Below are 21,528 nucleotides of genomic sequence, written 5' to 3' on the forward strand. Positions count from 1 at the left end.
TGCAAAATATTTTGAAGAATATCTACCTTTAGGAAGGACACCTAACTTAAAAGGAACCTATGATAAAACCCTTTCTTTATTTAAAGAAATTTTGTTTTGGGTCACAATGACCCAAATTGATTGAACTGACAAGACTTGATATCTCTGGGCCCAATTGAGCAATTTCAAAATAGTATAACAGCAAGAGCGATCCAATATACCACAAATCCAAAACAAGCGTGACTTTAAGCCAAACCCTCAACCCACTTTTTCACTATAAATTCCTCTAATGCTGGGCACTGGTGGCTCACACCTGTAATTCTAGCTATTCAGGAGGCTGAGATTTGAGGATTACAGTTAAAAGCCAGCCAAAGCAGGAAAGCCCATGAGACTTTTATCTCCAATTAACCAGTAGGAAACCCAAAGTGGTGCTGTGGCTCAAAGTGCTAGGGTGCTAGCCTTGAGCAAAAAGAGCTCAGAGACAATGTGCCCAGGCTCTGAGTTCAAGCCCCATGATGGACAAAAAAAAAAAAAAAATTCCTCTGATACTTCAGCTGCTTTTTTTTTTTTTTGAGAAGCGCTGACTCATTACTTGGGTCCACAAATTATCTCAAAGCAGGAGAAAAGCTGGGCTCCCCTGCCGCGACCTTGCAGCTATACTTTGGTCTAAGCCATTCTCTACTGCAGCCACCTTGGAATCCAGAGAGGACAGGACTTAACGATTTTTCCAAGGAAGGATGGAAAAGACTGCCAACAAGGAAAGAAACAGCAGAGACCAGCAGGACACCTGGCCCCCCAGTCAACAAAAACTATATCACCGGACCCCTGATGACAGTGATAATGCACCTGAAACCCCTCCCCAAACCTGGACTGAGATGCGATCTACCTGGAATACACCTGAGACCCGGGTTGTCTAATATTACGTATCCCTCTCTCTTCCAGCACCCCTGAATTCTTTGTCTATTTAAACCTAAGGCTCAAGATGACTGAATTTGGGCTGAACATTTACTTTTTCTCTTCTATTGGTTACCCAAACTAGGCAACAAGTCTTTCTTTGCCCTTCTCCATCACTCATCTCTTTAGTGAGTGAGTTGGAGCAAGTGGCTGAACCTGATGTGAAATTCAAGGAATTTGGGTCTGGGGCCTAAAAACTTGAGTCTTCATTTTGGAGCATGTAAGTCTTTTTTTTTTTTTTTTTTGAGTCCGGTCGTGGGGCCTGAACTCTGGGCCTGGGCGCTGTCCCTCAGCTCTTCAGCTCAAGGCTAGCGCTCTACCACTTGAGCCACAGCGCCACTTCCAGCTTTTTGCTTATGTGGTGCTGAGGAATCGAACCCAGGGCCTCAGGCATGCAAGGCAAGCTCTCTACCACTGAGCCACCTTCCCAGCCCAGCATGTAAGTCTTGTACTGTCCTTTCCTTTGTTTTGCCTTGCAAATAAAATTTCTTGGCTCTGCCTCCATATGTCCTACAATAATTTTGTGACAACATCATGAACTCAGTACCCAAGGAAGAAACCTCCTCCCTTTTGGAGACCTCCTTAGAGGCTCACTGGTTCTAGAAAGAACAGAAGAAATATCAAAACCGATTTGAGCAGCTTCCTTCCATTCAGCCAGACAACAAGGAAACAGTGAATATGAAAATAGTCATGTCACTCTTCACATACATGACTTTTTTTTGGGGGGGGAATATACTGTCTCTCATAAAAATATTCCCTAACATCAAATGTGTTTATTATTGTTTTAGTAATAAATACCAGTTGAAATCCCTCATATAGTAGATGACATAAATAAATGCTCTTTAGGGTCTTCACTGTTAAGAGTGTGAAGAGAGCCTGGTGCTGGTGGGTCAGGCCTACAATCTTTGGCTTATAAAACGAGAGACTCTTTTTTTTTTTTTGTCAGTCGTGGGGCTTGAACTCTGGGTCTGGGCGCTGTCCCTCAGCTCTTCAGCTCAAGGCGAGCGCTCTACCACTTGAGCTACAGCGCCACTTCCGGTTTTCTGGTGGTTTATTGGAGATAGGAGTCTCACGGTCTCTCCTGCCCGGGCTGGCTTTGAACCGCGATCCTCAGATCTCAGCCTCCTGAGTAGCTAGGATTACAGGCGTGAGCCACCAGCGCCCGGCAAAACGAGAGACTCTTATCTGTAAATAACCAGCAAAAACACAAGCGGATGCTTGGCTCAACTGATGAGTACCACGCGTGAGTGGCCCTGAGATCAAGTCCAAATCTAGGCACACCCTCCCCCACCCTGAGTGTTAATTAAAGAGGCTCTGAGGGTGAAATATATTTAACCACTTGAGCCACTTGAGATATATTTTAAACAGGATGACTTCGAAAACTGCTGAGGGCAGGAATGAGCACTTGGGAGAAAGTTAAGACCTTCATGCGATGCTGTTGCAAGGCTAAGCCTGGGAACTTCAGACTACATGAGATCAATAGGCTTTTAGTATGCTTCCTTTCAAATCCCAACACTCTGAGGAATGTTCTGGAAGGACTGTCTGGCCGATTTGCTCAGTGGCTGCGCCGAGGCTTTGTGGAGGCCCAGGGCACGGGCCCGTCGCTCTCCCGGTCGGCCGGAAGCTCACGCAGTCCCTCTCCTGAGTGGTTTGAGGCCTTCCACCGCCTTCCCTGCGCGGCAGACCGTCCTGAGGGTGCGGCCGGGCCCTCGGGCCGCGCCGGCTCGCCAGGCTCTGTCCGGGACCCCAGAGGAGGGGTGCCCCGCTGGCCTGGCGGACCTGAACCTCCGGACGCACCGCGCACAGGACCCGTCTCGGCCTCGAGGCCCTCGGCCGGGCTCCGGTCACCTGACCTGCTGTCCCAGCAGGCCTCGCGCTAGGCCGGCCTCGTCGTGCTCGTGCGTGCGTGAGGCGCACGTGCAGGGCTCAGAGGCCTGGCTCCGCCCTCCCCGTCGAGCGCACGCCCTGATTGGAGGGCCTGGGCCGGTGGGGCGGGTCTTCCAGTGCGGTACCCGACGTTTTCCGCGTGGGGTGTTCCCGCCACTCGGCCCAGGCAGTTGACGCCGCGCAGACCCGCCACTCCCAGGATGTTGCGGAAGCTCACCATCGACCAGATTAACGACTGGTTCACCATCGGGAAGACGGTGACCAATGTGGAGCTGCTGGGCTCGCCGCCCGCCTTCCCGGCTGAGGCGCCGGGCCGGGACGCGGCCGCCGGCCTCGGCCTCGCGGCCCAGGCCCCAGCTCCAGTTCCGGCCCCGGAGGCCTCGCCCCCGGTCCCCACCCGGGCTCCGGCGCCCACCAGCCTGGCCTCGGCCTCCAGGAGGTAGAGGGGGGGCGGGGTGGGGGTGGGGGAGGTGGGGCGTCCCTCCCCCTCAGTCCGGCCCGGCCCTCGCGTGTGTTCACGTGTGTGTGTGTGCGCGCTCGCGTGTGTGTAGCTTTTTCACACAGGGCTGGTGCTTCCAGCTTTTTTTCTGGTTAATTGGATCCAAAGAATCTCACGGATTATTTTCCCTACCCGGGCTGGCTTTGAACCGCCATCCTCGAGCTCAGCCTCCTGAGTAGCTAGGATGACACGCGTGAGCCACCGGCTCCCAGCTCTATTTTAATTGGTTTTTTTTGAGACGGAGGAGTCTCACCATCTTTGTCAGGGCTGGCCTCAGACTCTATCCTCCTGCCTTCACCTGCCAAGTAGCTGGGGTTACAGCATGCGTCACTACACCTGGTGTGGGCTTTAGGCGCCAACAACGAAGTGAGGGAGAAACTCCAAAAACAGTCTGTTCTTTGATTCCCTTTTAAAGTGTGGTTGTGAAATGAATCGTTTGCACCGTGGGTGATTTGGACTAGCAGAGGATTCACTCTCCTCCTGGCTGGTAGAATGACACCGCTGCCTACTGCTTCCCTCTGAGCTTTGGGGCAGAGTTGTTGGATACAGTGTTTTCTTCCTGTCAGTATATAGGATGGCCCTCTGAATTGTCTGAGTTGCTGTGCAGAAGAATGCCCCTGGCATTTCCTTCCTGAGAGACCAGGAAGTTACCAGTTCTAGTACCGACTTCAGAGACAAACTCCACAGTCTGTTTAAAACAAAATTTTGTTCTTGCAATCAAGAATAATTTATTGATTATTTATTATTGACATTTTCTTAAAACTCCTTGTTACTTTCTTAGAAAAAATATTTTTTATGTTTACTTCTGAGGTGGGGATTCACTGTGTTGTTAGGCTGGTCTTGAAGTTGTGGACTCAGAAATGCTCTTCCTGCCTCATCTTCTCAAGTAGTTGGGAGTTATGTACCAGTGTGCCTGGCTATGTTTGCTACTTTTTATATTTGTGCACAGGTAGCAGTTGTGTACTTTTGGGAACATTTATCTCTCACAAATAGTTTACATTCTTAAGAAACCTTACAGTCTGATGAAGAAACTCTGTGTTATGTCATGGAGCAAGAAAGGAACAGTTGGGGCTGGGAAGGTGGCTCAGTGGTAGAGCGCTTACATTGCATGCTTGAGGCCCTGGGTTCGATTCCCCAGCACCACATAAGCAAAAAGAAAAAAAGCCGGAAGTGGCTCTGTGGCTCAAGTGGTAGAGTGCTAGCCTTGAGCTGAAGAGCTGAGGGACAGCGCCCAGGCCCAGAGTTCAGGCCCCACGACCAGACCCAAAAAAAAAAAAAAAAAAAAGGAACAGTTGTGTGAAGTGTCTTTATTTCAAATGTAGTTCGAACTGTGTTCCATTTTCCTTTTTTTATTAAACCTGACTAGATGTATTTATTGCATGGATGGCATTTAAGACCAAATTGAGGCCTGGCGCTGGTGGCTCACGCCTGTAATCCTAGCTACTCAGGAGGCTGAGATCTGAGGATCGCGGTTCAAAGCCAGCCGGGGCAAGAAAGACCGTGAGACTTCTATCTCCAATAAACCACCAGAAAACCGGAAGTGGCGCTGTAGCTCAAATGGTAGAGCGCTCGCCTTGAGCTGAAGAGCTGAGGGACAGCGCCCAGGCCCGGAGTTCAAGCCCCACGGCCGACAAAAAAAAAAAAAAAAAAAAAGACCAAATTGAGAGGCCAGTTGAAAATGATATAACACTAGATAGCCAGGCAAGCAAAAAGAGAAGTGTGTGTGTGCACACATGTGTATGTATTTAATGTACAATGTATCTAGTTTTAGGTTTGATTTTTTTTTTTTTTCTTTTTAGATGAAAGAAAACTAATACAAGTATGGACACCACAGGGCCTAAAGATTTATAGTCTTTACTGGAAGGATGAATCTGATTATTGCATTTTTTTATTTAAGGAAGCTATAAAATACATTAAATTTTATATACTAAATATTTTGCTATTTTGTATGAGCATAATACAGATTTAAATTGTATGTTAGCATAGATTTTTTTCCCCCCCAGTCCTGTGGCGTTGAACTCAGGGCCTGGGCAGTGTCCCTGAGCTGCTTTTGCTCAAGGTTAGCTAGCACTCTACCACTTGAGCCACAGCTCTACTTCCAACCTTTTCTGCTTGTGTGGTACTGAAGACTTGAACCCAGGGCTTCATGCATGCTAGGCAAGCACTCTGCTGCCACTAAGCCACATTCCCAGCCGGGAATGTTAAACCAGTCCATTTTTTTTTTTTTTAACATTTAAGTAGTTATACAAAGGGGTTTAATTCAACATGTCTGTTAGTAAGTACAGTATATGTTCATCAGTGTCATCCCTTCCATCTTTCAAAACCCTCCCTTCTCTTCAAGTTTCCAGATCAGTCCATTTATTTTTATTGATAAAATATAAAGCTATTTTAAAATACTTCCCATTATTGTTGAGTTAAAAATACTGTGATTAAAAATGAGTGTTCTTGTCAGGGTAAAGCACTCCTTTGTTTATAAACTGCATGTTATCTACATTATATTCCTTCCCTCTGAGTCTAGTCCCTATCCCCTGCTGAGATCTTAGAATGGATGTTGACTCTATTCTAGTGCTGTATTGTATATGAAATATTTACATCAATTCTTTATTCTAGAATAAAAGTCAAGCTAAGTTTCATAGTTTAATTTGTCAGGCTTTATATTAAATTGCTTTAGGTTCTGTATGATTTGTTTGAGGTATAAGAAAATACTTCAGGGCTGGGAAGGTGGCTCAGTGGTAGAGCACTTCCCTAGCATGCATGAAGCCCTGGGTTCGATTCTTTAGCACCACATAAGCGAAAAGAAAAAAGCCGGAAGTGGTGCTGTGGCTCAAGTGGTAGAGCGCTAGCCTTGAGCTGAAGAGCTGAGGGACAGCACCCAGGCCCAGGGTTCAGGCCCCACGATCTGACTCCCCCCCCAAAAAATACTTCAAACATTTTCAAAATATTTAGGAAACACTTTTTAAAAGTATACTGTTGAATGAAAACATTGCATATTTATAGAATACAATTTAAAACAGGATACTTCCACCGAAATGTTAACTTCTGGCATTGTAACAGAAATTTGAAGCTACCTATCACTTTTCTTATTGACAATATGAATAGTTACAATTCTAAGATGGCTATAAACCCCCACTAAATGAGTACCTTAATTTGATGGGTGATAATACGGCAGGTTCCATATTCTGTATGAGCATGCTGGGAACCTGTTCTTTGTGTTTCTGTCTACATAACTTGAAATAGTGGGTATTTCATCCTTGTCTGGACTCTGGGAGCTTTCGCCCGCAAGCCCTGAGGGAGGGTGGCGAGCACCCCAGGGGTCCTGTGGGCCCTGGTGCTGGTGATCTCTGTCGGGACTGCTCAGAAAGTCTTTCAGAACTTGCTTGAAGATGTAGACAATTTCCCATGGCAGTACATCATTTTCTGCCAAAACTTCCCGAAATCTAGAGAGGATGGAGAATAAATGTTCTTTTCTTCATTTCCTAAATACAACTTATATGATGTCATTGTGTACTAATTACTCACCTTTAGAATAATCTGCACATAAATTTATGCTTTAAAACTATGCTTCTGGTAAAGAAAATCTGGTTGTGATTTAAAAAATGTCCTACAGTAAGATAGCTGGGGACAGGTCTATTCCACCTGTATCTAGGGATTTGATGGGTATAACTTTATATAACATCACAATTTCTAGTCTGAATATGTGAGGGACTTAGACTGGGCAGCATCACATGTCAACAGAAGAGAACATGGTGTTTTTTTTTTTTTTTTTCTGGCTAGTCCTGGGGCTTGAAGTCAAGGCCTGGGCACTATCCCTGAGCCTCTCTGTGCTCAAGGCTAGCGCTCTACCACTTGAACCACAGTGCTACTTCTGGCTTTTTCTGTTTATGTGGTACTGAGGAATCAAACCTAGGGCTTCATGCATGCTAGGTAAGCACTCAACCACCGAGCCACCTTCCCAGCCTGAGAACATGGTAGTTTTACCTGCTGAGAATGGTTCCGGTTTGGCAAGGTTGAACTTGGGAGCAAAGGGTTTCAAGTTGTCTTTGTTCAGTAGCTGGGATAGTTACGTGGGGATTCTGGTAGCTTCTCAGCCAGTTGTAATCCACACCAGTTTTTTTCACTTTCTGTTCATTTTCTATCTCTTGTATTAATCTCTCTCGCTCCTTGAGATGCCACTTTAATTCCCGAAGCAGAGTTTTTGTCACTATGTCTGAGCCAGCGTAATGTGTGGACTTGTACGACTCATTTCTTGGCCATTTCATCCAGCGGAAAAGTGGCATTTTTAGCCTGTGGTTCTGATGAGCAAATATTTATTCTTATAATAGTAATTTTACAATACTTTTTAAATGAAATTACCAGAAAAGTGTATGCCTTTTTCACTAGTTGGATATACAGGTCAAAGTAAGATTAGACTAAGGATTAAAGTCTTTCAGTTTCTAACTAGGTCAATGTAAAAAAACCAAGCTTGGAAAATACATATATAGCTAAGCAGAAACTAAATAGACAAAGTCAGAGATAACTACAGACTGAATAGTTTCTGAAAATAACCCTTACAATAAAAGTTGTTAGGATGTTTTAGATACTATCATATTGAAGAGTGCTATATAAAAGCGTGTCTCAAAAAGGTACACTTTTCCAGAAAAGGCTTAAAGCTTACCTGCCACGTGGATGGAGCTGATGTTGGGATGTTGCCAAAGTTTACCTGAATTGGTGATGAGGCTGTGTTCCAGTCAGGCTTACGTGGTTCTCCTCGATATGTCCTCTGTGGAAGCAGTGAGCCTCCCGGTTTACCCACTGAAACTGTTCAAAATAAACAACTTTCTATGTTAGGAATGAGGTTGTGATGTCTTCATTTGGAGAGAATGCTCATTAATTCACCTTGGAAATAAGCTAGAAGAAGTGACAAAAATAACTTACTAGTTAATCTTCACAGTTTGTATAATGGTCTCCCTTTTAATTCTATTGGGAAAAGATGTTGCCAGCTGTGGATGCTGGTCCCAAATGCAAGCTGACAGGTCTTTGGTGATGAGCTGAGAAGCAGTCCGTTCACCGAGGCACCACAGATGCGCTCCTGGCTCCAGTGAAGACGGTCGCATGATGTGATGCTTTGCTGTGCATAGCTGCAGGTCACAGTTTAGTGCTGTATTTTTATGCCTGTAGAGCTCTAAAAATAACCATGTTGCTTTTATTCTTCAGCTTAACTTTCAGGCCATTTAGAAGCCAGGTCATTGTCCCCTCTAATGAAAGCAGGACAAGATATCAGACTTAATTATTTGCAAAATACATAGTCTGAGAAAGCTTGTTGTAATTGAGTAAAAATTAACAAAGCATGCTGACATCAAATATTCATGAAATATTTAGCAAATTCTATGTGCCATCTTTGCTTTTTCTTGAAAAATAGTAAATTTGTGTATTTGAGCAAGTTGAGATGCTAAGGGACATTTTAAACATTTCAGTAGGTAATTATTTTCACATTTGGCAGCATTTGCATTCAAACTCAGGGTCTTAGGCTTGCTAGGCAGAAGTTCTATCACTTGAGCCATGCCTCCTGCCCTGATAATTTAGAAGTGTATTTAATCTCTTTGGCTACGTATAATAAGGCACTAATGGATTATGAACAGGAAAAACAGAGGTAAGAATATGTAAAGTGCAAAACAAAAATCTTACAGATCATCACAGAAAATGTCTTGGTATTTTGTCTTGGAGCTGCACATGAAACACTTGAACTCAATATTTAGTGTGTGTGGTGTCTTCATTGTGCTAATTTTCTATTTGTTTGTTTTGCTAAAGAGTGGAGTACAAAGGTCCTTTACTCTCTCTGTCTCTCTCGTTTTGCCAGTCCTGGGCTTGAACTCTGAGCCTGGGTACTGTCCCTCAGCTCTTCAGCTCAAGGCCAGCACTTTACTACTTGAGCCACAACGCCACTTCTGGCTTTCTCTGCTTATGTGGTGCTGAGGAATCAAACCCAGAGCCTCATACATGCACGGCAAGCACTCTACCACTGAGCCAACTTCCCAGCCCTCCTTTACTCTCCAACTCTGTCTAAAGTAACTATATACAGTGGCTTTACTTCTCATAATGCTTGCTTCTTTTGTTGTTTCTCCTTTCCAATGAGCCGTGAAGAATATACATTGTTCACATCTGACCAGTGTGTCATAGGTGGTCAAGAAGGATGTGTGTGGTCTTCTACAGCTCCTATTACTCATGGACCAGAAAAAACCAGATGTCAGGATTCATTATCCTGACAAATGGGTCTGTGAAAGGAAGTTTATCATGACAGAAATAACCTAACAAAATCACATAGAATCTTGCCACCTTCTTTTTACTGCTTAGGAATGTCTTCCCTTGAAATGGTAATAAAATATCAGCATATGTTGGAAGTGGAACATTAATTTTATTTCTGTCCCAGACCTTTTGCTGTGTTGCATGATCATTTCTTCTTATCTGTCTTTTTCTCTTGCTCTACTCCAGTGCCAAGCCCACTGTCCTGTATGTGTTAAGCTTACTTACTGCGCCTCAGGTTTGATTAGACTGATTTGCTTTTTTCTTTTACCTTTTTCGGTCTTGGGGCTTGAACTCTGGGCCTGGGCGCTGTCCCTGAGCTCTTCAGCTAAGGCTAGCACTCTATCACTTGAGCCACAGTGCCACTTCCAGCTTTTTCTGCTTATGAGGTGCTGAGGAATCGAACTCAGGGCCTTGTGCATGCAAGGCAAGTATTCTACCCCAGAGCCACCTTCCCAGCCCCTACACTGATTTTCTCAAATGCTTATTCTTCCTCTTTTCCATGGAGCCACATTGTTCTCTTTTTCAGAGATCAGTTATGACAACCCAATTTGTCTTCATCAACATTCTCTCCTTGTTTTTTTTTTTTTGTCGGTTGTGGGGGGTCTGAACTCTGGGTGCTGTCCCTCAGCTCTTGCATACAAGGCAAGCACTCTATCACTGAGCCACCTTCCCAGCTCCCTCTCCTTGTTTTTATTCTTCCTTTGAACTCTTACTTTAGTTTACTCTTCTTTTCGGTGGGGAGGGGGTCCTTTTTTTTTTTGGCAGTTCTGGGGCTTGAACGCTGGGCCTGGGCACTGTCCCTAAGCTTCTTTGGCTCAAGGTTTGTGCTCTACTGCTTGAGCCATAGCGCCACTTCTGGCTTTTTACTGTGTATGTGGTACTGAGGAATTGAACCTAGGGCTTCATGCATGCTAGGCAAGCACTCTACCACTAAGCAACATTTCTAGCCCTTTAGTTTACTCTTCTCCCTGGTTTTCTTTTTTTTTTTTTTGCTGGTTGTGGGACTTGAACTCACGGCCTGAGTGCTGGGCCTGAGCTGCTTTGCTTAAGGCTTGCCAGCTCTCTGCTACTTTGAGTCACAGCTCCACTTTTAGTTTTCTGGTTGTTAATTGGAGATGAGAGTCTCACAGACTTTCCTGCCCAGATTGGCTTTAAACTGTGATCCCGAGATCATGGTTAGGATTACAGTAGGCATGAGCCACTTATGCCTAGCTTTCTCCCTGTTTTCTGGTTAGATTTTCACTCTCCTCTACTGTAATTGCTCAACAGATATTTATTGTTGTCTATTGTGGCTTAGAGGGTTGTAGGCCACAACACTAGAGCCTTCCAAGGGAAGAGACGTGTGAGGTCACTGTAGAGCCCCCCTTGTTATTTAACTACTGAAAGTTTTTCCTTCAGATGTGAGGGTCAAGAAAAATCTTTCTCTCTGTGTGTGTGTGTGTGTGTGTGTGTGTGTGTGTGTGTGTCTGTGTGTCTGTGTCCCAATGTGTGTCCACGTGTCCTTTAGCAGACATCATTTAAAGGTCATTGTGCTGAGCCATGCAACTTCTGAAGGCCATTCCCTTCTCCACTTGACTTATTGGACACCTGTGTAGCCACTGAGACCCACTGCTTGTGCCTGATCTTCACAGAACTTGACCAACCACCTTGGCTGTGAACTTATCTGTATCTGTTTATCATGGTAAAACCAGATTAATGTTGGGTTTCACTTACTAAAATAAATGAATTGTTTTAAATGAATCACAACTTCATAGGATATACATATATATAAAGCAGATAAAAGACTAAGTCTGGAAATACAAAATTAGGAACCTTGGAAGGCAAACTAACGTGCCAAGAACAACCTTCCAGGCATTAAAGTCAAGGCTCTCTAATACAGTTTTTAAGGGCATTGGATTGCAATGAAAGAGTCTATTTCATTGTGAGAAGAATCTTTGGTTTCAGGTCTTTTGCTATAGAAATTAAATTTCTGGGTTGTTGGTTCAATTTTTGAAATTTAAAGATCACATTTCTTTGGGGGTGGTTTTAGTCCTTGACAAACTACATGTAAAGATAAACTGTCAACCATATATGAGTGCCACATATGAAAATAAATGACATTTGTGAAAAGTCCACTATTGACATATTTAATGGGGAAGGAAAAAATCCTTTCTCCTAAGATCAGGAACAAAGCAAAAATGCCCAGTCTCACCACTTCAATGTAGCATTGGAACTTATACCCAGAGCACTTGGGCAAAAAAAAAAAAAAATTGGGAATGTTTTCAAAATCAAGATGGACTCATTGTGTCAAACACAAAATAGATTCAAGGAAGACCACTTGTGCATGCTTGTGGTATTACAAAGCCTCACTGAAGGCTAAGTAGAACTTTCACAAAAGACTTTTCCCACTTCAGCTTGCTCCGTGAGTTCAAAGACAGCTGAACAGATTTATAAGAACACTTGCTTTGCCTGAAACTGTCTTATACTGTCTTGAACTAAATCAACTCCGGTGAAAAGCCCAGTAACCCATGTTTTCTTTTTCTTCATTTTACTTTAAAAATTCTTGTTTTAGCTGGTCACCAGTGGCTCATGCTTCAAAAATCCTGGTTATTTGGAGGCTGAATTCAGTTTGAGGCCAGCCATATAGAAACATTGATGAACCCCCCTTCTCAACCAATAGCTTTGTGCGCTAGCACATGCTTGTCATCTGAGCTGTACAGGAAGCTGAGGCTGGGAGCATCTTGGTTCCTGGCTACATCTGGCAGGAAAGTTATCGATACCCATTTCAGTGGAAGGCCCTGGGCATGGTGACGGATGCCTGTCATGTTAGCTACAGTGGGAAGTGTAGAATAGGTAAATCGTGGTCCTGGCAGTGGCCAGGATAAAAAGTGAGAGTTTATCTCAAAAATAACCTATATAGCAGGGTGCCAGTGCATCATGCCTATAAAACTAGGCTGGGAAGGGTCGAAGTTTGGATCCAGCCTAAGCAGATAAGTCCTTGATACTCTTACCTCAAAATAACTACCTCATACTCAGGAGGCTGAGATCTGAGGATCGCAGTTCAAAGCCAGCCCAGGCAGGAAAGTCCATGAGACTCTTATCTCCAATAAACCACTAGAAAACCGGAAGTGGCGCTGTGGCTCAAGCGCGGTAGAGTGCTGGCTTGAACTGAAGAGCCCAAGGACGGTGTCCAAGCCCAGAGTTCAAGCCCCATGACGGACAAAAAACCCCAAAAAAACAAACTAGCTAAAAGCCAGAAGTGGAAGTGTGGTTCAATTGGTAGAATGACAGCCATGAATGGAAAAGCAGAGTAAGTCTGAGGGCCCTGAGTCAGGCTTCAGTACCGGTAAAGAAAAGAAGCCGGGCGCTTGGTGGCTCACACCTGTAATCCTAGCTACTCAGGAGGCTGAGATGTGAGGATTGCGGTTCAAAGCCAGCCCGGGCTATCTCCAATAAACCGCTAGAAAACCGGAAGTGGCCTTGTGGCTCAAGCGGTAGAGCACTTGCCTTGAGCTGAAGAGCGCAAGGACAGCGCCCAAACCCAGAGTTCAAGCCCCACGACTGACCAAAAGAAAAGACAGCAAGACCACCTGCTAGCAAACATGAAGCCCTGGATTCAAACCCCAACACTCCCAACAGACAGAAAAATCCCTTGTTTGTGACTGGGGACTGAGCCCAGTGGTAGAGTGCTTGCCTGGCATCGATGTGGTCCTGAGTGTGATTCCCTGTACTGAAAAAGAGAGCATGCATAAAACACAACCTCATCTTCCTCTTGCCTCCTGAATAGGCCAGTAGTTTACTGTGGCATGCATGTCTCATGTTTGCAACTGTCATGCTTATTGTCAGTTGAACTCGTCATTTGAGAATCTCTATCATTAGATTGACAAAGCATCTAACTTGGATGATAAGAGGTAAAATTACCTATTTATAGATGATATTATGTTAGATCTAGAAGACATCAAAGAAGCTCCAAACCTATTGAACCAATAAATGAGTTAATAAAATAGCAGGATATAGTCAACACACAAAATTCAGTTATATTTCTGAACAACCTGAGAAGGAATATCTATACAAGCACCAAAGAGAAAACTAAGTAGTTTTCCCTTTTTAGCCAAAGAAAGGTGAAACCTTCTAATGAAAAGTACAAAACATTGTTTAAAGAATTAATACAAATAAGTAGAGACATTCTGTTTTTATGTTAGAAGGTTTTATATTAAGGTGTTGGTACAAATTCAATGCAATCTCTGTTGAAAATACAATAACTATTTTTTTGAAATAGAAAAACTCTTTATAAAATTCATGTGTGATTTCAAGGAAGGGACACAGGTAGCCAGAACAATCTTAAAAAAGAACTCACATTTCCTGACTTAAAAATTTAGTACAAGCCCGGTGGTGGTGGCTCACGCCTATAATCCTAGCTACTCAGGAGGTTGAGATCTGAGGATGTGGCTCAGAGGCAGTCCAGGCAGAAAAGACCGTGAGACTCTTACCTCCAGCAAACCACTAGAAACTTGGAAGTGGCGCTATGGCTCAAGTGGTAGAGCACTGGCCTTGAGCTGAAGAGCTGAGGGACAGTGCCCAAGCCCAGAGTTCAAGCCCATGACCGACAAAACAAAACAACAACAAAAAAACTTAGTACAAAGCTACATCACTTAAAGTATTGTACTACTATATAAAGGAATACAGACAGTAGAATAGAGAGCCCAGCAGTAAACCCCTGAGTATAAATAGTCAGAAGGATGCCAAGTACATTTATTGGGAAGAGGAATTTTTTTTCAACAAATGGTGCTAGATAAACTTGAATATCCACAGGCAAGAGAAGGAAGTCTCTAGCCAGTGCTGGTGGCTCACGCCTGTAATCCTAGCTACTCAGGAGGCTGAGATCTGAGGATCGTGGTTCAAAGCCAGCCCAGGCAGAGAAGTTTGTGAGACTCTTACCTCCTTAATCACTAGAAAACCAGAAGTGTGGCTCAGTGGTGGAGCGCTATCTCAGGCCAGAGTTCAAGTCCCACGGCCAATTAAAAAAGAAAAGTTTCTTAGTTCAGATGACAATCTCTTCAGAAGCACAAGATATAGCTGGAAATGGTATCAGGCATCTAGACATCCCTTATCCCACTTAAATGAACACAAAATTTACTGTTACATTGTCTCAAATTTTAGGAATCATTTTTGTGAAGCCTCTTTTCTGTCAACAGTGTACATAAATTAGCCACTGATAACAATATACATGATCTATGCATAATTAAAATTATCTACTTATGGTAAAATTTTGGGAGTTGTGATGTATATCCTGAATAGAGCTATGACATTATTGAAAATGATATGTGTTAAGGAGGGGTGTACCATAGTTTTTTTTTTCCTTGTCACTTTTTTTTGTGTGAAAATACTGTACAAAGGGGTTACAATTACATGGGCAAGATAATGAATACATTTCTTACAAGGCATGTACTCTACTGCTGAGCTACCTTCCCAGCCCCTTGAGTGCATTTTTTTTTTTTTTTTTGGTCGGCCGTGGGGCTTGAACTCTGGGCCTGAGCGATGTCCCTCAGCTCTTCAGCTCAAGGCGAGCGCTCTACCACTTGAGCTACAGCGCCTCTTCTGGTTTTCTGGTGGTTTATTGGAGATAGGAGTCTCACGGTCTCTCCTGCCCAGGCTGGCTTTGAACCACGATCCTCAGATCTCAGCCTCCTGAGTAGCTAGGATTATAGGCGTGAGCTACCAGTGCCAGGCTTGAGTACATTTCTTATCAAGCATTGTAGCCTCCTCCTTTGTTTCCCCTTCCCATCCCTTCCCATCCTCTCCCCCCCCCCCCGCCCCCCCACCCAGTCCTCTCCACCCAATAGTTTTAAGTTGGACATTTTTTCAGTTTTCAGTTATCTTACTATTTTGTTATTTTCACAGAATTGTACAAAGGTTCAATTATTACTAATGTTATGAAAAGATGTCCTTTCTCCTGGAATTCTTTTTATTTGTGTGTGTGCCAGTAATGGAGATTGAGCTCAGGGTCTGGTTGTGTTCCTAAGCTTTATTTTGTTTTGTTTTAGGCAGTTGTGGGTCTTGAACATGGGTTCTGGGAGTTTTTCTTAAACTCTTCTTGTTCAGGGCTTGTGCTATGAGCCTCAGAACCACTTCCAGTGTCCCTGAACTTCTTTTGCTAAAAGCTAGCACTCTACCACTTGAGCCACAGCTCTACTTCCGGCTTTTTGGTGCTTAATTGAAGATAAGAGTCTTATGGACTTTCCTGCTCAGATTGGCTTTGAACTTTGATCCTCAGATCTCATCCTACTGAGCAGCTAAGATTAGAAGCATGAGCTTAGTTCCTGTAATTCTTTATATCCTTGTGATGTTTTATTTTTCTCCATATCACTAGTCAGCGTCTTACTGGGGTTTTGTTCTAAACCCCAGTTTCACGGGGACAAGGACTTTTGGTACCATCCCTTGTGACTAAGACAATGCCTCACATAAAGGTAACCTTCCACTAGAAGCAGAAGCTTCTGTGTGTCTGCGCATGTGCCTTTGTTTACATGTGAGCATTTCCAGTAAGGAAGATTGAGGCAAAGTGATACATTAGTATTTGGGAGGTGCTGCAGATTGCCCATTAAGATGATGGTCACACCACTGCCCTCCCACATAAATGTGCAGAGAGTGTTCACTGTCTGCAAACTTAGTGGATGAAAAGTGTATTCCTGTTGTTTTAATATGCCTTTATCTGGTCACTTGGAATTGGGCATATTTTCATTTGCTTACTGATGATTGCATTTTATCCGTACCAATATAATAATGTTTGGAATTTCTCAGGCACACAGAGAAGTGTGATAGCTTCTTGGAAATAGTATGCCCAATTTTGCTGTTCCTTTTAGGTCACTCAGCCAGAAGAGCTCAGAAACAGAGTACATTAACAAGTACAGACAACTTGAAGCACAAGAACTCGATATGTATGGCAGTGATCCACCAACCAGTGGACCAGGTAACAAGTTATTTTTAAATACCATAAAATGTATGAGTAGCCGGGCACCAGTGGCTCACGCCTATAATCCTAGCTACTCAGAAGGCTGAAATCTGAGGATTGCAGTTCAAAGCCAGCTTGGGCAGGAAAGTCCGTGAAACTCTTTTATCTTCAATAAACCACCAGAAAACCAAAAGTGGCGCTGTAGCTCAAGTGGTAGAGTGTTAGCCTTGAGCTGAAGAGCTGAGGGACAGTGCTCAGGGCCAGAGTTCAAGCCCCATGACTGACAAAAAAAAAAAGTATGAGGAATTTATATGTTAAAACATTATATTCTAAAATGTTTAATATAGTATTAGTCAAAGTAAGAAATTCATATTACTTTGTAATTCAGGGTATCTTTTGGGATGTATGACAGTTTTTTGTCTATCTTAACTATAGTTTGGAAAACTAATAATGGTTAATTTAGACACTTTAGACTGATGCATTGGCTCAGGTGGTAGAACATCTGTCTAGCAAGTAAAGCTCAAGGCCCTGAGTTCAATCCCTAGTACTGTCAACAAAAGAACAAAACAACAAAGTTGTTAAAAGAGTCTTAAATAAAAAATTAAAGCAGAAATGTGTAAAATAAAAAGTAACAAGTCATACTTAAGTTCCCCTTCCCAGGGTAAAACATTGTTTTGGAAAGTGTGGTGATTTAGTTGTCTTCCTAGTGTTTGGTTCTGTACCAGTTACAGCTTTGTGATACTTGTGTACAGCACTGAAAGATAGTTCTAGGAGGTGCAAAATAAGCCTGTCAGGTGAGGGAGAGTTGGGCTTAGAGTGGGAGGGTGGGTGGTAGGACATAGCAAGGCAGAGCGGGGTTAGGGTAGAGGGAAAGCTGTGCAGAAGCCTTTTGATGAGAGAAAGCCTGCCATCCAGCCCTGAAGGAGGGCCAGTCTTAGGATGGGTGTAGGAGCCTGGATAATAGCTCCTCCTGAGAGGTCCCTGTTCTACTCCCCACAACCTTTAAATGTGCTACTTTCATGGTAAAAGGGCCTTAAGGATTTTGAGGTGGCAAGATTTTCCAAATGGACCGAGTGCAGTCTCATGGTTTTTGAGAGGAGCAGGAGAATCAGTCAGTAGGATCTGTGACAGAGGAACTCTAGGTTGGAATGACACAAGGAAGGGGCTGCGAGCCAAGGAATGTAGACCACTTCAACAAGCAGAGAAGGCAAGGGGCTGATTCTTTACCACTGGCCCGCAGACGGAGCAGTGTTGCCACCTTGATTGCAGTGTAGTAGGACTACTGATTTTGCCCTCTTGGTGTTTCAGAACTGTTCACAGGAGGTGATGTGTTCTGTGTGTGTGTGTGTGTGTGTGTGTGTGTGTGTGTGTACGTGCGCGCGCGTGCGTGCGTGCGTGCGTGTGTGTGTGTGTCTGTCCCGTCCTGCAAACTGACACAGTTGCTCTGGGGGAGGTTGGGTGAGTGAGGTAGGCATGCACAATGTCAAGGGCTGTGGCAGGGCTAAGAATTTTCATCTTAATCCTCATAGCATAGGGAAGCTCTCACGGCTATGGTTTTTCTTGGGAGAAGTGGTATCACATGCTAGGTTTGGGTTTGGAAAAGGAATTTGAGATCCCGGATATATGCGTGTATATGTCCTCATGTGTGGACACAAAGCTATTTCTATTTTGGTGTGTCTATTTTATAATAAAGCCACAAGATTACACAGGTTTCAGCATGCACATTTGATTATAGCCATTATGTTGTTTCAAAATACTTCTGATTTTGGTGTGTTATAAGTGTTGTTTTACTTAGATTTAAAAAAATGTTGTTTTTTTTTTTTTGTCGGTCGTGGGGCTTGAACTCTGGGCCTGGGCGCTGTCCCTCAGCTCTTCAGCTCAAGGCGAGCGCTCTACCACTTGACCTACAGCGCCACTTCTGGTTTTCTGGTGGTTTATTGGAGATAGGAGTCTCACAGTCTCTCCTGCCCGGGCTGGCTTTGAACCACGATCCTCAGATCTCAGCCTCCTGAGTAGCTAAGATTACAGGCGTGAGCCACCAGCCCCGGCTTTAAAAAATTGTTTCTAAGTAGAAGTTGAAGACACATCAGTGACTTTCTATAGATTACATTAGAATCATTTTGTGTAGTTGTAAGGAAATGCAGTGTCTGAATAGCATTGAGAAATGGAATCTTTCCTAACAGTGGGAGCCTGGCTCCAGACTGAACTCCTCAGGGCTCTTGTCCACTTGGCCGCTTAGAACTTGTCCTGGTGTGTCACAGTGAAGCCTCCTTTTTAGTTTGGGATATTTTTAGTGGTTTCCCCCCACCTCCATCCTTAGCTTTTCTACTGAATTGAAAGGACAAAATTCTTCCCTCTTGGAGTGAAGTATAGCTTTGCATGCAAAATACCACCCATCCTTGGAGAAAGGGACCTGTAATTATCTATTTTAAATATTTAATTTCATGGTTAAGCTAGAAATGTAACTATTCAACTTATTTTCTGTATGCATTATAAGACAAGAAATGCTGTCATGTTCTCTATATGAGTTAACGCATTGCTCATTAATTTAAATCTGTATGTACTGTCTGGAACTTCTAATTACAGAAATTTGTTTTTTAAAAAAATCTGGTCAATGATACTATGTTGGGGTGGCCAAGGGAAGAGAACTAACTCTTTTTATGTTTCTATTTTTTCCTAGCTCAAGTAAAACCTTTTAATGTTAATAACCTAGGGTAAAGAGATTATGGAAAAAAGAGAATAACAGATTTGGGGATATTTTTATGTTATTTTGGGCTTCACTTTGGTATATGTTGCCAATTGATTTGCCTTAAATTATCCTTGATGCTTTTCCTTTTCCTTTGTTGTTAGTACAAAGCTGTTAGAGCCACACAGTTATGAATGTTTCTGCTCTTTGCTTTCCACCTACCCTGGGGCAGTGGACATGGAGGTGGGGCTTGTTCTGTGCAGGGTCTGCTCCAGCCAGTGACCTCAAAATGTCAGGTAGTGTTTTCTGTGCCACATGGATAAGGGTTATCTTTCAGACAGTGCGGCGAGTTTGACATTTTATTTCCTGTAAAATTTCTGTCTCTAAGTAGTAACCTTCAAAATGTAAGTCACATTTGCATTGTCACAACTATCAGGACTCATGTAGCAGCAGCTTGGGAACCAGGGCTGGATGCGCTGTGCCTTCGCACAACATACAGCTATTTCCTTTTCTGTCTTCCTCAAAGAAACCTGTTACCTCTCCCCTCGCACTCACTCCCCGTCGTCCCAGGCTGCTCCCCTGCCCTGCCCCACTATTAGGACTGGGGAGGATCTTCTGCTTTCTGATTGTCTTTCTAGAGCGAGAGCAGGCTGGGCCGGGGTGGAGGAGAGGGAGGTGTGGTCCTGTAATGTCCCCAAGCCGTGAGCCTAGGTGAGGGGTAGTCAGAGGCCTGGGAAGCCCGGCCAGCCTGGACTTTCCAGGAGCTTTCTCTGAGCCTCAGCTTTCACAAAGCCTCAGGAAGAACACTTTCCCACCAAGGGGTGTTTGTTACATTGAAGCTACAACAGAACTCTATGAGATTGAAAACAAGAACCTTTGTTCAGATACAGGAAAAAGAGGTTGTGATGTGGCTCTGTGCAAGACTGCTTTTTTAGGCTTTGGAGGTCCTAGCTGCATTCCCGGTCCCCCTCTGTGTGTGTGTGTGTGTGTGTGTGTGTGTGTGTGTGTGTGTGTGTGTGTGTGTGTGTGATATGCATGTGAACTCTCATACTACATACTCACCACACACATAACACACACATACATACTATCTATGCATGTACACACACCACACACACACACACATACACACACACAGGAAAATAGGGTACTGGGATGTAAAGCCTGTGGCTTGATCCTCAGCACTAGAAAAGAAAAAAATACCTATACAAAAATAGCCACACTTTAATTAGGTATTAGTAGAGTAGTTATGAAAGTCATGGCTGTGTGTTTATCAGATGGGACAATGGCAGGGAGGAGCTGTTGAGATAAAAAGAAGGGTAGGGGAAGACTGCGAGGGGGGGGACAGGAAGAGGAATGAATTGGGAGAGAGACTGGAGGTTTAAGGGTTTACTTACTTTGGGAGTACAATTTGCTTTCCAGTGAAAGGCATCATCCATGAATTTTGCTGCCTCCTCAGCTGGTCATGTGGGGGCAAGACGCCCCTTAGGTTTGTCATGTAACCAAGCAGCGTGGATTTACAGGAGGACACTGAGTAGGTGGGATGGTTAGAGTGTGTATTAATTGTACACAGTGGTTTCTTTGTGATATACCTTGTACATTATGTACTTTGGTCATATTGACTTCCTCTGTTGCTCTTCTAGTATTTTTTTTTAGCTAAGTACAGTTACTCCTTTTCACCATAATTGTAATTTGTAAGTTGTTTGATTTATTTAATGTCATTATTGATTTCTTTCAGTAGCAAGGAATACCTGGTAACAAACTCGTGACTTCTATTTAGTCCCGTGACAAGTGTTGTGTGTCATGCGTTGGCTGCCTTAGGAGGCACCGCAGGTCACCACCGTTGGTGGTTGTGATGGCAGGATGGAAGCTCTGTCTGCTTGTTTGCATGATAAGTAGTGGACTTACAGGTTTGCAGTGAGCCTGCTTGCAAGCTACATCTGTAGAGCATGTCATTGCATTTGCATGTGTGTAGGTATGCCAGATACACATGTAGGTATGTGTGTGCATACATAATGCATATATATATATATAATATTGCCTTGTTTATTTTGTCTTTTTTCAGATAAGATACAGCATTTTATTTGTTTTCTCTGCATCCAGGTCCAAGGCTGCCTTTGGCTAAGTTAAGCAATGTGACATGTATCACAGAGACAACTTATAAATATCCTGAGTTGCCTATAAATCGATGTAAGGAAGAGGTAAATTTAGTTTTACTATAATGTAGTTTTGCTTCCGTCACTGTCTGCAGCCCAGCCCTATTGGCTTACAATGTGAAAGTGGGCTGTGGGGTGTGGGCCACAGGGTGCGGGG

At 43.7% G+C, this 21,528-nt stretch overlaps 2 protein-coding genes across 2 annotated transcripts in view; one reads left to right on the plus strand and one right to left on the minus strand.

The window, feature by feature from the left end:
* Positions 1-3,020: 3,020 nt before the first annotated feature.
* Tdrd9 (tudor domain containing 9) overlaps positions 3,021-21,528 on the plus strand; it is an 89,245-nt gene continuing 70,737 nt past the window's right edge. The window contains exons 1-3 of the mRNA XM_042696899.1: positions 3,021-3,259; positions 16,441-16,547; positions 21,319-21,416. Coding sequence (XP_042552833.1) covers positions 3,021-3,259; positions 16,441-16,547; positions 21,319-21,416 — 444 coding nt within the window. The remainder of the gene's footprint in view (positions 3,260-16,440; positions 16,548-21,318; positions 21,417-21,528) is intronic.
* Positions 6,462-7,596, minus strand: Rd3l (RD3 like). Its single transcript, XM_042696900.1, has 2 exons — positions 7,298-7,596; positions 6,462-6,756 (listed from the first exon to the last, which is right to left on the minus strand). Exons 1-2 carry the CDS (start codon positions 7,594-7,596, stop codon positions 6,462-6,464), a joined length of 594 nt encoding a protein of 197 aa, XP_042552834.1.

The sequence above is a fragment of the Dipodomys spectabilis genome, unplaced genomic scaffold (genome assembly GCF_019054845.1).
Source record: "Dipodomys spectabilis isolate Male_0828 unplaced genomic scaffold, ASM1905484v1 ptg000212l, whole genome shotgun sequence".
In the NCBI taxonomy this organism is placed as follows: Eukaryota; Metazoa; Chordata; class Mammalia; order Rodentia; family Heteromyidae; genus Dipodomys; species Dipodomys spectabilis.